The 14,396-nt window shown below is 49.8% G+C and overlaps 1 protein-coding gene across 1 annotated transcript in view; it reads left to right on the top strand.

Annotated features, from left to right (window-relative positions):
* LOC131571266 (serine/threonine-protein kinase PAK 3-like) overlaps positions 1-14,396 on the top strand; it is a 55,400-nt gene that overhangs the window by 35,234 nt on the left and 5,770 nt on the right. Inside the window, 4 exon segments of the mRNA XM_058823916.1 lie at positions 8,263-8,310; positions 10,046-10,180; positions 10,458-10,790; positions 13,761-13,873. Of these exon segments, the coding sequence (XP_058679899.1) occupies positions 8,263-8,310; positions 10,046-10,180; positions 10,458-10,790; positions 13,761-13,873 (629 nt within the window).

Genomic DNA, 14,396 nt, shown 5'->3' with positions numbered 1-14,396 from the left:
AAGTGAGTGGTTAGGGAAGCCTCCTGGTGAGGCAAAATCAGTGGGGGCAAGTTTCTGTTGATGCATTTAGTGATGAAGTCTGGAGTTTTGGCAAGTGCCTTGGAGCCTGGAGTGCAGGTGAAGCTGCAAGTCCTTGACTGTTTTCTTATGTTGCTCAGAAGAGGAAGGCCGTCTAGAAATGGGTGATGCTGTATTTGAAGTCAAATGTGCAACTCTGCGGCTGGGGAGCTGTGTGGGTCCAAAAGTCCCAGGGGTGTGGTAGAAGATCAGCTGAAGAAGAGCCAGCCTGGGACCAGGTGTCCAAGAAGGCCAAGGGCATGGTGGGCTGTGTCAGCAGCAGTGGGGCAGCAGGAGCAGGGCAGCGAGCGTGGCCCTGTGCTGGGGAGCACTGCGGCCACAGCTGGAGTGCTGTGTGCAGTTGTGGGCCCTGGGAAGCAGAAAGTCACTGATGGGCTTCAGCATGTGCACAGAAGGACACAGGAGCTGGGCAAGGCTTCAGAGGCCCAGTGAGGAGGTGCTGAGGGAGCTTTAGCCTGGACAATGGGAGGCATAGGAGGGACCTTCAGCAGACTTCCAACAATCCCTATGTGACAGTACTCACCACACGGGCTGTTTCCCTACTAAACATGCCCTCAGTGGAACCAAGTGCTTTCAACACTGGAGTGGGTGACACTTCACTCTTGTGACTTTTTGGCTTGTTGTTTTTCTAGGAGAGGTTTCCCTGTTAGTTTTCCCTTTTTCCAGCAACCAAAGATTACTCTGCACAATGTCACCTGGCCCTTTCCAGCCCTGGATGAGATGGTGATCCTGTTGGAGTTTTCCGTGTCTGCAGCAGCAGCAGTAAAGGCGTTGCTGTCGTTTTCCTGCTTTTCCATTTCAGAGCATTCAAGAATTAAAAGTTCTGTTTTGCAGAAACAAGGTTGATTGCTGATAGCAGCCAGGGAGGAATATCAACCTCATGAACACCCACAGTTCTCTTTAACGGGCCCGTTTTAACTTGGTCTGTGGGACTTTCATACCCTATGTCGCAACGGAATGTTCTGATTTCTCCTTAGAAGATGTGGTGGTAGATCTGAAAAGAAATGAGGTTCTGAATAAGAGTTGATAACTTGTCCTTCATGCTTCTCTCCCTGCCACAGCTGACAGAACCAAGAGCCGTCTCTCCTCTGGCTCCCGCTGCTCCTGGAGAAGAAGCCCAGGAGGAGCAAATTGAGGCGGAAGAGCTCACGTTTCCATCAGAGGTCACAGCAGAGCCTGGATATCCTGAGCCCGTAAGTGCCAGTTGTATGTGGTGCTGTCTTTAGAGCAAGGCAGAGGTGCAACTTTTGGAGCAGCCAGCACTTCGTATTGCTGGCTGAGGATGCTGAGTGCTGGAGTGCTGCCAGGAGCTCGGGATATCCTGCAGGCAGCGACAGCAGAACTTGGCCTTAGACCTGTGATGTTGAGGCCCCCAAGGGCTGGTGCCTGTGGGAGAGCATCTGGCTGCTTGGCACAGGGAAGCTCTATCTCTGGCCTTCTGCAGTGCTATGGCCGAGGGCACAGGTGGTAGTGCTGGAGGTTCGAGGGCTTTGGTTGTTTTCCCTTGTTGGAAAGGTGTGGGTGGCTTGTGAGAGTGCTCTGCAGTATTCTTGAGTTAATCTTTAGTTCTACAGAGTCTTTTGGCCCCGTTATCTTTTGGCTTTTGATTAAACTCAAGGAGATGGTTGCTATATGTATGAAGCTGTGTGGGGACATTCTCATTCCATGTTGCCAAAGATAGAATGTGAGTGGTTAGGGAAGCCTCCTGGTGAGGCAAAATCAGTGGGGGCAAGTTTCTGTTGATGCATTTAGTGATGAAGTCTGGAGTTTTGGCAAGTGCCTTGGAGCCTGGAGTGCAGGTGAAGCTGCAAGTCCTTGACTGCTTCTTTATGTTGCTCAGAAGAGGAAGGCCATCTAGAAATGGGTGATGCTGTATTTGAAGTCAAATGTGCAACTCTGCGGCTGGGGAGCTGTGTGGGTCCAAAAGACCCAGGGGTGTGGTAGAAGATCAGCTGAAGAAGAGCCAGCCTTGGACCAGGTGTCCAAGAAGGCCAAGGGCATGGTGGGCTGTGTCAGCAGCAGTGGGGCAGCAGGAGCAGGGCAGCGAGCGTGGCCCTGTGCTGGGGAGCACTGCGGCCACAGCTGGAGTGCTGTGTGCAGTTGTGGGCCCTGGGAAGCAGAAAGTCACTGATGGGCTTCAGCATGTGCACAGAAGGACACAGGAGCTGGGCAAGGCTTCAGAGGCCCAGTGAGGAGGTGCTGAGGGAGCTTTAACCTGGACAATGGGAGGCATAGGAGGGACCATCAGCAGACTTCCAACAATCCCTATGTGACAGTACTCACCACACGGGCTGTTTCCCTACTAAACATGCCCTCAGTGGAACCAAGTGCTTTCAACACTGGAGTGGGTGACACTTCACTCTTGTGACTTTTTGGCTTGTTGTTTTTCTAGGAGATGTTTCCCTGTTAGTTTTCCCTTTTTCCAGCAACCAAAGATTACTCTGCACAATGTCACCTGGCCCTTTCCAGCCCTGGATGAGATGGTGATCCTGTTGGAGTTTTCCGTGTCTGCAGCAGCAGCAGTAAAGGCGTTGCTGTCGTTTTCATGCTTTTCCATTTCAGAGCATTCAAGAATTAAAAGTTCTGTTTTGCAGAAACAAGGTTGATTGCTGATAGCAGCCAGGGAGGAATATCAACCTCATGAACACCCACAGTTCTCTTTAACGGGCCCGTTTTAACTTGGTCTGTGGGACTTTCATACCCTATGTCGCAACGGAATGTTCTGATTTCTCCTTAGAAGATGTGGTGGTAGATCTGAAAAGAAATGAGGTTCTGAATAAGAGTTGATAACTTGTCCTTCATGCTTCTCTCCCTGCCACAGCTGACAGAACCAAGAGCCGTCTCTCCTCTGGCTCCCGCTGCTCCTGGAGAAGAAGCCCAGGAGGAGCAAATTGAGGCGGAAGAGCTCACGTTTCCATCAGGGGTCACAGCAGAGCCTGGATATCCTGAGCCCGTAAGTGCCAGTTGTATGTGGTGCTGTCTTTAGAGCAAGGCAGAGGTGCAACTTTTGGAGCAGCCAGCACTTCGTATTGCTGGCTGAGGATGCTGAGTGCTGGAGTGCTGCCAGGAGCTCGGGATATCCTGCAGGCAGCGACAGCAGAACTTGGCCTTAGACCTGTGATGTTGAGGCCCCCAAGGGCTGGTGCCTGTGGGAGAGCATCTGGCTGCTTGGCACAGGGAAGCTCTATCTCTGGCCTTCTGCAGTGCTATGGCCGAGGGCACAGGTGGTAGTGCTGGAGGTTCGAGGGCTTTGGTTGTTTTCCCTTGTTGGAAAGGTGTGGGTGGCTTGTGAGAGTGCTCTGCAGTATTCTTGAGTTAATCTTTAGTTCTACAGAGTCTTTTGGCCCCGTTATCTTTTGGCTTTTGATTAAACTCAAGGAGATGGTTGCTATATGTATGAAGCTGTGTGGGGCCATTCTCATTCCATGTTGCCAAAGAAAGAAAGTGAGTGGTTAGGGAAGCCTCCTGGTGAGGCAAAATCAGTGGGGGCAAGTTTCTGTTGATGCATTTAGTGATGAAGTCTGGAGTTTTGGCAAGTGCCTTGGAGCCTGGAGTGCAGGTGAAGCTGCAAGTCCTTGACTGTTTTCTTATGTTGCTCAGAAGAGGAAGGCCATCTAGAAATGGGTGATGCTGTATTTGAAGTCAAATGTGCAACTCTGCGGCTGGGGAGCTGTGTGGGTCCAAAAGACCCAGGGGTGTGGTAGAAGATCAGCTGAAGAAGAGCCAGCCTGGGACCAGGTGTCCAAGAAGGCCAAGGGCATGGTGGGCTGTGTCAGCAGCAGTGGGGCAGCAGGAGCAGGGCAGCGAGCGTGGCCCTGTGCTGGGGAGCACTGCGGCCACAGCTGGAGTGCTGTGTGCAGTTGTGGGCCCTGGGAAGCAGAAAGTCACTGATGGGCTTCAGCATGTGCACAGAAGGACACAGGAGCTGGGCAAGGCTTCAGAGGCCCAGTGAGGAGGTGCTGAGGGAGCTTTAGCCTGGACAATGGGAGGCATAGGAGGGACCATCAGCAGACTTCCAACAATCCCTATGTGACAGTACTCACCACACGGGCTGTTTCCCTACTAAACATGCCCTCAGTGGAACCAAGTGCTTTCAACACTGGAGTGGGTGACACTTCACTCTTGTGACTTTTTGGCTTGTTGTTTTTCTAGGAGATGTTTCCCTGTTAGTTTTCCCTTTTTCCAGCAACCAAAGATTACTCTGCACAATGTCACCTGGCCCTTTCCAGCCCTGGATGAGATGGTGATCCTGTTGGAGTTTTCCGTGTCTGCAGCAGCAGCAGTAAAGGCGTTGCTGTCGTTTTCCTGCTTTTCCATTTCAGAGCATTCAAGAATTAAAAGTTCTGTTTTGCAGAAACAAGGTTGATTGCTGATAGCAGCCAGGGAGGAATATCAACCTCATGAACACCCACAGTTCTCTTTAACGGGCCCGTTTTAACTTGGTCTGTGGGACTTTCATACCCTATGTCGCAACGGAATGTTCTGATTTCTCCTTAGAAGATGTGGTGGTAGATCTGAAAAGAAATGAGGTTCTGAATAAGAGTTGATAACTTGTCCTTCATGCTTCTCTCCCTGCCACAGCTGACAGAACCAAGAGCCGTCTCTCCTCTGGCTCCCGCTGCTCCTGGAGAAGAAGCCCAGGAGGAGCAAATTGAGGCGGAAGAGCTCACGTTTCCATCAGGGGTCACAGCAGAGCCTGGATATCCTGAGCCCGTAAGTGCCAGTTGTATGTGGTGCTGTCTTTAGAGCAAGGCAGAGGTGCAACTTTTGGAGCAGCCAGCACTTCGTATTGCTGGCTGAGGATGCTGAGTGCTGGAGTGCTGCCAGGAGCTCGGGATATCCTGCAGGCAGCGACAGCAGAACTTGGCCTTAGACCTGTGATGTTGAGGCCCCCAAGGGCTGGTGCCTGTGGGAGAGCATCTGGCTGCTTGGCACAGGGAAGCTCTATCTCTGGCCTTCTGCAGTGCTATGGCCGAGGGCACAGGTGGTAGTGCTGGAGGTTCGAGGGCTTTGGTTGTTTTCCCTTGTTGGAAAGGTGTGGGTGGCTTGTGAGAGTGCTCTGCAGTATTCTTGAGTTAATCTTTAGTTCTACAGAGTCTTTTGGCCCCGTTATCTTTTGGCTTTTGATTAAACTCAAGGAGATGGTTGCTATATGTATGAAGCTGTGTGGGGCCATTCTCATTCCATGTTGCCAAAGAAAGAAAGTGAGTGGTTAGGGAAGCCTCCTGGTGAGGCAAAATCAGTGGGGGCAAGTTTCTGTTGATGCATTTAGTGATGAAGTCTGGAGTTTTGGCAAGTGCCTTGGAGCCTGGAGTGCAGGTGAAGCTGCAAGTCCTTGACTGTTTTCTTATGTTGCTCAGAAGAGGAAGGCCATCTAGAAATGGGTGATGCTGTATTTGAAGTCAAATGTGCAACTCTGCGGCTGGGGAGCTGTGTGGGTCCAAAAGACCCAGGGGTGTGGTAGAAGATCAGCTGAAGAAGAGCCAGCCTGGGACCAGGTGTCCAAGAAGGCCAAGGGCATGGTGGGCTGTGTCAGCAGCAGTGGGGCAGCAGGAGCAGGGCAGCGAGCGTGGCCCTGTGCTGGGGAGCACTGCGGCCACAGCTGGAGTGCTGTGTGCAGTTGTGGGCCCTGGGAAGCAGAAAGTCACTGATGGGCTTCAGCATGTGCACAGAAGGACACAGGAGCTGGGCAAGGCTTCAGAGGCCCAGTGAGGAGGTGCTGAGGGAGCTTTAGCCTGGACAATGGGAGGCATAGGAGGGACCATCAGCAGACTTCCAACAATCCCTATGTGACAGTACTCACCACACGGGCTGTTTCCCTACTAAACATGCCCTCAGTGGAACCAAGTGCTTTCAACACTGGAGTGGGTGACACTTCACTCTTGTGACTTTTTGGCTTGTTGTTTTTCTAGGAGATGTTTCCCTGTTAGTTTTCCCTTTTTCCAGCAACCAAAGATTACTCTGCACAATGTCACCTGGCCCTTTCCAGCCCTGGATGAGATGGTGATCCTGTTGGAGTTTTCCGTGTCTGCAGCAGCAGCAGTAAAGGCGTTGCTGTCGTTTTCATGCTTTTCCATTTCAGAGCATTCAAGAATTAAAAGTTCTGTTTTGCAGAAACAAGGTTGATTGCTGATAGCAGCCAGGGAGGAATATCAACCTCATGAACACCCACAGTTCTCTTTAACGGGCCCGTTTTAACTTGGTCTGTGGGACTTTCATACCCTATGTCGCAACGGAATGTTCTGATTTCTCCTTAGAAGATGTGGTGGTAGATCTGAAAAGAAATGAGGTTCTGAATAAGAGTTGATAACTTGTCCTTCATGCTTCTCTCCCTGCCACAGCTGACAGAACCAAGAGCCGTCTCTCCTCTGGCTCCCGCTGCTCCTGGAGAAGAAGCCCAGGAGGAGCAAATTGAGGCGGAAGAGCTCACGTTTCCATCAGGGGTCACAGCAGAGCCTGGATATCCTGAGCCCGTAAGTGCCAGTTGTATGTGGTGCTGTCTTTAGAGCAAGGCAGAGGTGCAACTTTTGGAGCAGCCAGCACTTCGTATTGCTGGCTGAGGATGCTGAGTGCTGGAGTGCTGCCAGGAGCTCGGGATATCCTGCAGGCAGCGACAGCAGAACTTGGCCTTAGACCTGTGATGTTGAGGCCCCCAAGGGCTGGTGCCTGTGGGAGAGCATCTGGCTGCTTGGCACAGGGAAGCTCTCTCTCTGGCCTTCTGCAGTGCTATGGCCGAGGGCACAGGTGGTAGTGCTGGAGGTTCGAGGGCTTTGGTTGTTTTCCCTTGTTGGAAAGGTGTGGGTGGCTTGTGAGAGTGCTCTGCAGTATTCTTGAGTTAATCTTTAGTTCTACAGAGTCTTTTGGCCCCGTTATCTTTTGGCTTTTGATTAAACTCAAGGAGATGGTTGCTATATGTATGAAGCTGTGTGGGGCCATTCTCATTCCATGTTGCCAAAGAAAGAAAGTGAGTGGTTAGGGAAGCCTCCTGGTGAGGCAAAATCAGTGGGGGCAAGTTTCTGTTGATGCATTTAGTGATGAAGTCTGGAGTTTTGGCAAGTGCCTTGGAGCCTGGAGTGCAGGTGAAGCTGCAAGTCCTTGACTGTTTTCTTATGTTGCTCAGAAGAGGAAGGCCATCTAGAAATGGGTGATGCTGTATTTGAAGTCAAATGTGCAACTCTGCGGCTGGGGAGCTGTGTGGGTCCAAAAGTCCCAGGGGTGTGGTAGAAGATCAGCTGAAGAAGAGCCAGCCTGGGACCAGGTGTCCAAGAAGGCCAAGGGCATGGTGGGCTGTGTCAGCAGCAGTGGGGCAGCAGGAGCAGGGCAGCGAGCGTGGCCCTGTGCTGGGGAGCACTGCGGCCACAGCTGGAGTGCTGTGTGCAGTTGTGGGCCCTGGGAAGCAGAAAGTCACTGATGGGCTTCAGCATGTGCACAGAAGGACACAGGAGCTGGGCAAGGCTTCAGAGGCCCAGTGAGGAGGTGCTGAGGGAGCTTTAGCCTGGACAATGGGAGGCATAGGAGGGACCTTCAGCAGACTTCCAACAATCCCTATGTGACAGTACTCACCACACGGGCTGTTTCCCTACTAAACATGCCCTCAGTGGAACCAAGTGCTTTCAACACTGGAGTGGGTGACACTTCACTCTTGTGACTTTTTGGCTTGTTGTTTTTCTAGGAGAGGTTTCCCTGTTAGTTTTCCCTTTTTCCAGCAACCAAAGATTACTCTGCACAATGTCACCTGGCCCTTTCCAGCCCTGGATGAGATGGTGATCCTGTTGGAGTTTTCCGTGTCTGCAGCAGCAGCAGTAAAGGCGTTGCTGTCGTTTTCCTGCTTTTCCATTTCAGAGCATTCAAGAATTAAAAGTTCTGTTTTGCAGAAACAAGGTTGATTGCTGATAGCAGCCAGGGAGGAATATCAACCTCATGAACACCCACAGTTCTCTTTAACGGGCCCGTTTTAACTTGGTCTGTGGGACTTTCATACCCTATGTCGCAACGGAATGTTCTGATTTCTCCTTAGAAGATGTGGTGGTAGATCTGAAAAGAAATGAGGTTCTGAATAAGAGTTGATAACTTGTCCTTCATGCTTCTCTCTTCCCAAAGCTGATAGAACCAAGAGCCGTTTCTCCTCTGGCTCCCTCTGCTCCTGGAGAAGAAGCCCTAGAGGAGCTAATTGAGGCTGACGAGCTCCAGCTTCCATCACTGGTCACAGCAGAGCCTGAATATTCCGAGCCTGTAAGTGCCAGTTGTGGGTGGTGCTGTCTTTATTTCAATGCAGAGGTGCAAATTTCAGAGTAGCCATTGCTTCCTGTTGCAGGCTGAGGATGCTGAGTGCTGGAGTCCTGCTAGGAGCTAGGGATTTCTTGCAGGCAGCGACAGCAGAACTTGGCCTTTGACTTATGATGTTGAGGCCCCAAAGGGCTGGTGCCTGTGGGAGAGCATCTGGCTGCTTGGCTCAGGGAAGCTCTTTCTCTGGGCTTCTGCAGTGCTGTGGCCGAGGGCACAGGTGGTAGTGCTGGAGGTTCGAGGGCTTTGTTTGGTTTTTTTTTTTTTCTCTTTTGCAAAGTGTGTTTGGCTTGTGTAACTGCTCTGCACTTTTCTTTAGTAAGTCTTCAGTTCTACACGCTCTTCTGGTCTTTTGGGTTTTGATAAGGTGCATGGGGGTGATTGTGTTGGTTTTCCTGTGTCTTTTTTTTGACATTTTCCAGCACTATGAGAAATTCTGCCTAAATTTTGTTTTGCCTGTTGACAGTTTTTTAAGATCCAATACATTTGCATGAGAACACTTAGTTTGAGACACACGTGTTCGTGCATATGGAACTTTTCTTGTTCCAGGGTAGTTAATTCACCTTGCACCTCCCATTCAAATTAACAGTACCTCTGTCTTTTTGCAGGCCAGGTAAGCAGTTTTTGTTGTGCCTGGGTTTGGGCAGGAAATCAATGCCCTTGCATTCCAGCTGGTGCTCAGAAATCAGAGCAGCTAGGAGGGGCTGATTATAGCTCCCTATGCGCCATGTGTGTGCTCAAGTTCAAGAGAAGAACTTGCCTGAGCACAGATGCACAAAGACTGCAGCTCCCAGTGCAATGCCCTGAGCCTGATCCTTTTCCACAAGGACTTACATGCTCCAGATTCCACAAGAATGTGGTTTTTGAGCAACAGGAAAGCAACCTCAGGATTTCTGCTGAGCAGGGCTCTGCGACAGAGTGTTGATGTGTGTAGCAACAGAGAGGACAGTAAACAGAGATGATAGTGGTGATATCCATCGGTCTGTCTGTCTATCTGTCTGTCTACACTATGTAACATTTGCATAATTGAATATTCCCGACTCTGTTCCAAGGCAGTTGGAGGTGCAAAGGTCACCTAAAGCATCCCTTTCAGGAGAGGATTAGAGACATGTTCCCTCGACCGATTCAGAGCAGGCAGAGATGTCTCCCCCTTCAGTTATTGTGGTTTTTTTCCCCTCAGAGCTGTTTTTCTCCTTCAGCCTCTTCTTCCCTGAAGCCCCCAGTTAATTCTTTAATTTTCTGCCTGTCTTAGAGTGGTGAAGTATTCCATGTTTTAGGTGGTGAAGAGAATATGAACTCTAGATGTATCTCTCACAAGGAGTGAACTAACCCAGGAAGCACCTGCAGAGCCAGGATGGAGCTGTGGGACGGGGCAGGGTGTCAGTCACTACTGAAAGACAAACAGGACATGGCAGAAGCAGAAGGAGGTCCTCATCAGACCCTTGAGAAATGCTTCAACTTCCCTGTCAGCTGCCTGAGAGGCTCTTGCAGCTTCAGTCCCAGATGGCCCCTGATTGTAGGGCCAGGGTCACTTTGGAATCTGTGCCTCCCCTCAAAAAGAGAATGACCCAGGAGATCAGCAGAACAGTGCTTTGGGAATGTGTGAGCCCAGCAATCTTTGAGTCTTGGCCCACAAAGTTTGTATGGGAAATTGAAACCCATCTTCTCTTGCTTTTCTGTGCAGGTGCTTCTAGAGAGAGAGCAGAAGCAGACTGCTTTAACTGAGATGCCATGGCAGACTCAGGGAGAGCTGTTCCCAGCCCAAGAGCAGGAAGAGCAGCTCGGGCAGCCGGTGGAAGAGCCACAGGAGAATGGCCAGGTAAGCCTGACTGGCCAGGGCACAGAGGGAAGGGCAGGAAGAAGGGCATAAACCACAGCTCTTGAAACTGAGGAGGCCAGGAATCCCACAGGCACTGGAAGCACAGAGCCTTGGAATCTGCAGAGATCAGTCCTGGGACAGGAGGGTTACATTGGAAGCAGATATGGGTAGGGAAGCAGAAAGAATTGGCTGAATAAATGTGATTTTGGGGCTGCAGGAGGAAAAAGCTGAGCCTGATGGCAGCTCCCAGTCACTTGCTCTGCATTTGTGTGTACAGAAGATCAAGGCAGAGCCACAAACAGAGCTGCCTGAAGCTCAGAGTGACATCATGGACATGAAGAGAAAGAGCAAGGAAGACTTGAGAAGTATTCAAGAGGAGAATCTCCATCAGCAGAGGGGCGATCAACAAAACCAGGTGAGTGAAAAAGTGGCAGGCACTCCACCCATGAAACATCCTCTCTCTTTTTTTTTAGAGAAGATGAAGGAACAGCTGAACGCAGAGCTTCAGACAGCTCAAACTCGGATGAAGGCAAGGCTGAAGAGGCTGGAGGATGAAATGAAAATCATCAGAAAGAAACTTAATCCCCTCCCTCAGGCTCTACAAAAGCAAGTGAGTGAATGAGTCACTGCAATCACCAAACTGGTGGTTTCTGCCCTTCTTGCCTTTCCACTCAGAGCAGCAGGGAGTGGGGTGATGCCATCCTGCTCTAGTGTGTATCACAGTCACTCTGAAGGGCATTTCCGGGTGTGCTCAATCTCTTCTGCTGCCCTGGATAGAGGGACTTGTCCTTTGGCCTTTTGGCCAGCAGTCATCCAAATTGATTCCTGCTGGCCTTTTCCTGCTCTCTTGGTTTCTTGAGGTGTTTTTACAGGGGAACATGGTGACCCAGATGGAGGATTGAAACAAGCTGTCTGTATCCCTTGTCAATCTGTTCTTTCCCTTTCCTCACAGTCGATGACTCCTGGCTGACAGGAAAAAGCTGTAGTGTCTGACTCCTTTGTTCTGTTTCATTTGAGGTGCAAGTGTTGACATCTGACTGGACAGCCTCTGAAGATTTCCAGCAAATGTCTGCCACTGAAGGGCCCCAGGTTAGGAGTGAGGCGCAGGAACAGTGCCCACCAGAAGTGCTGCAGGTTGGACATGACCTGAAGATGGTGCAGGAAAAGAGAACGCAGTGGGAGGAGGCAGAACTCTTAAACAAGGAGTTGCAAGTGTGTCTGCAGCTCTTGGAGGGGGAAAGGAATCCTTGAGAGGAAATAGAATGATGATTGTGGCAGTCATCCTTTGGAAAATCCACGAAAATGGAACATGAATCTGGCCATGAACTCGAGTAAAACTAGCCTGTGGTTTTGATCCATCCAGTTTGAAAAGTGGATATCAGAAAAAAGCCATTTAAGAGCCCTGCATGTTGCTGACAGCACACTTCTAAGGGCTTGCATTTCAAAAAGGGATCTCAGGGTAATCTCTGCCAGCCACCTTTCTGACATCAACTCATTTCTTGTCCCAGATCTACACGGGCTCTTTCACCAAACCTGCTGCAGCAGCAGCAGCATCGTCTAAAGGAGCCTTTTCTCCCCGACCTGAGAAGTGGAGCCAGGGCGGTTTGTTCACCTCCCGCACTGACCCAGCTGCTGCTCAGCAACAGGAGGTCGAGGGTGACTCTCTGGAGCTACTGAGTACGTCTGCTGTGTTTCTTGTCTGAGGGACAGTGCATTGTGTGCAGGTGTCAGCATAGCCGTACCAAATGTTTCTCCTGAGTTTGGTGTCACAGGCACATTCAGGAGTCCCCACAGGAACTGCTGTAGAAAATCAGTCTCTGTGCTGGCCACCTGTGCTGCAGACCTGTCTGCCTGGTTGTTGTTGTTGTTACCCAGCCAACCACAAAGGGCTCAGAGTTCTAAGCACTGGGGCTGCCTTTTGTATCTCCTGGAAGCTGAGGTCTCTGCTTTAATGTCAGCATCTTGCATTTTGTTTCCCTCAGGGAAAATAGTAAACAAGGAAAATCCCAGGATGAAATACACCAAACTGGAAGATATTGGCAGCGGGTGAGTCCAACCTCAGTTACTTCTACATAACCACGGGCCAGGTGTTTTTCTGGTGGAATGTCTATCCACCCTGCAGTCAGGCAAGCTGCAAACAGACAGGTATCCCCTGTTCCCGCACTAGGGATAGACCCATCTATCCCGGTGTCCCATCTCTCAGTGCTGCTCAGAATTTGTGTATTTGCTGCTCAGAAGGCACTGTCAGAGACACCTCCATGCTGCCAAAGTCTTGCCTGCAGCAGGGAACAGGACCTGGAAAATCTCATCTCTCAAGTGTGAGACACCTCTGTGTTAATTTCCTTAGCATTTTTTTATATCTCCAATTCATACTGCCATCCTAATAAAGAGGGAAGAAAGTTGCTTACCTGAAGGAGAAACCTACTCCCTGATAGCTGTCAGATAACAGTTCTCAGGAACATTTCTTTCTGAGAGTTTGCTGAAGGAAATACTCTGTGGTCAGGATAAAAACTGAACAGTTTAGAAACTGAAACCTGAGATGAAAGACGCAGCTTTATTTTTGAGCTGAGGCAGTAAACCCAAGAACTTCAGGAACAGGCCCACTGCCTGCACTTGAGAGGAAAATCCATCATCTGTCTTCTGGCAGAGCTCTCCTGCATCCTGCAGGTTTTTGGCACTCATAGCAGAGACCTCCTGAGTGGGCTGGCTTTCCCTGAAAGATCTAAATGGCTTCTACTTTCCTTGCTGTTTTTTTTGTTTCTAGGACTTTTGGGGATGTGTGCAGAGCAGTTGACAATGCCACAGGAGGAGAGGTAAATGTCAACAGGCCCCGCAGACTCTGCTGCTCTTAGTGGCTTTCCCCTCTGGTGTGAGCTGTGGCTGGAGCTTTGGCTAGAGCCGTGCTGAAAAGGCACAAGAAGCACAGAGTGGTGCCAGCCTGCAAAATACATTTGGCACTTTGTCCTCCTCAGCTGCTGGGAGGGAGGCACGCAGGGCAGCGCTTCCTTTCAGAGAAGGACGCGCTCACTCGCTCTCCATTGCTAAAACAAAGGTGGTGCCTTAGAGCACCTCACTGGTCTTTGGGGCTACAGCTTAAAGTCTTGCATTCTCATTTCTGGCTGCCAGCAAATCCATCTGAAAGTTACTGGTAGTTCCTTAGCCACCTGCAGTGCTGCACTTGAGAACTGCACATAGGGAGAGATCTGCAAGGTGTCCCTAAAAGCCCTAAGTCCTGCCCGTGGCCCAAGATGTATCCACGGAGTATTAAGGCATGGATTACTTCTTCTGAATCCCAAACAAAGCAGCAGAGAGTGTGGTCAGAGGTTTGGGGGTGATAGTTTAGACACCACTGTTACCAAGTGGTCAAGACAAAACGTCAGTGGCTGCAGGTGTCCTGTAACTGTCCCCCAAGGAAGCAGAGAAATGGGCTGTTGGAATGTCAGTTCCTAATTACTGCAGTGCCTAATCACAAGGCAGTTTGGCACAGCTCAGCTGTGTCATTGCAAAATCACTCGCTCCATGTGCGCTGTGGTCTCGTGCCACCAACTTCTCAAGTTACTGATTTTCAATGTCATTTTAGGTGGCCATAAAGAAAATAAATCTAAAAGGACTGAGGAAGAAGAAATTAAAAGTCAATGAACTCATGGTCATGAAAATTAATAGGAATCCCAACCTGGTCAACTATTTAGACAGGTGAGATTTTGTGAATGTTTCTTTACAGAGAGCAAACATGCAAGGTAAAATCCCACTTTGGTCAGTGGCAGAAAATAGAGCTGTAATTATTGGCCAATTATTATTGCTCTTCTCATCTCTAATGGATGGGAAGAGAGTGCATCTTGTCTGCATGAGTCTTCTCTGGCATGCATAGTTTGAAAATTACTCAAAAACCGGGATCAGTCATATCTTACTAAATCAATAGCCTGTAAGTTCATAGCCACCACTTTGTTTTGGGGCTTGATTTTTATCAAGTGTCTTTTTCTGTCCAGATAGACTAATATAAATTTCCGTTGGATTGTGTCCCCTGTTTTTCCATTGCTCTGCATGCCAGGAAGACTAGGTGCTTATTTTCAGAAACACACAGTGTGACAGGTTTTTTATGTCTTAATAAACTGCATTTTTTACTTGCTGGCCATTTAAGTTCCTTTTTCACAGCTGTGCCTTTCTTCTTTGAGACTGCACAGATTGCAAACAATGCACAGCTGAGAGGGAATGTCTA

Source organism: Ammospiza caudacuta, chromosome Z, assembly GCF_027887145.1.
Source record: "Ammospiza caudacuta isolate bAmmCau1 chromosome Z, bAmmCau1.pri, whole genome shotgun sequence".
In the NCBI taxonomy this organism is placed as follows: Eukaryota; Metazoa; Chordata; class Aves; order Passeriformes; family Passerellidae; genus Ammospiza; species Ammospiza caudacuta.
Note: the sequence above shows the minus strand (reverse complement) of the source record. Positions and strands in the feature narration are given on the sequence as shown.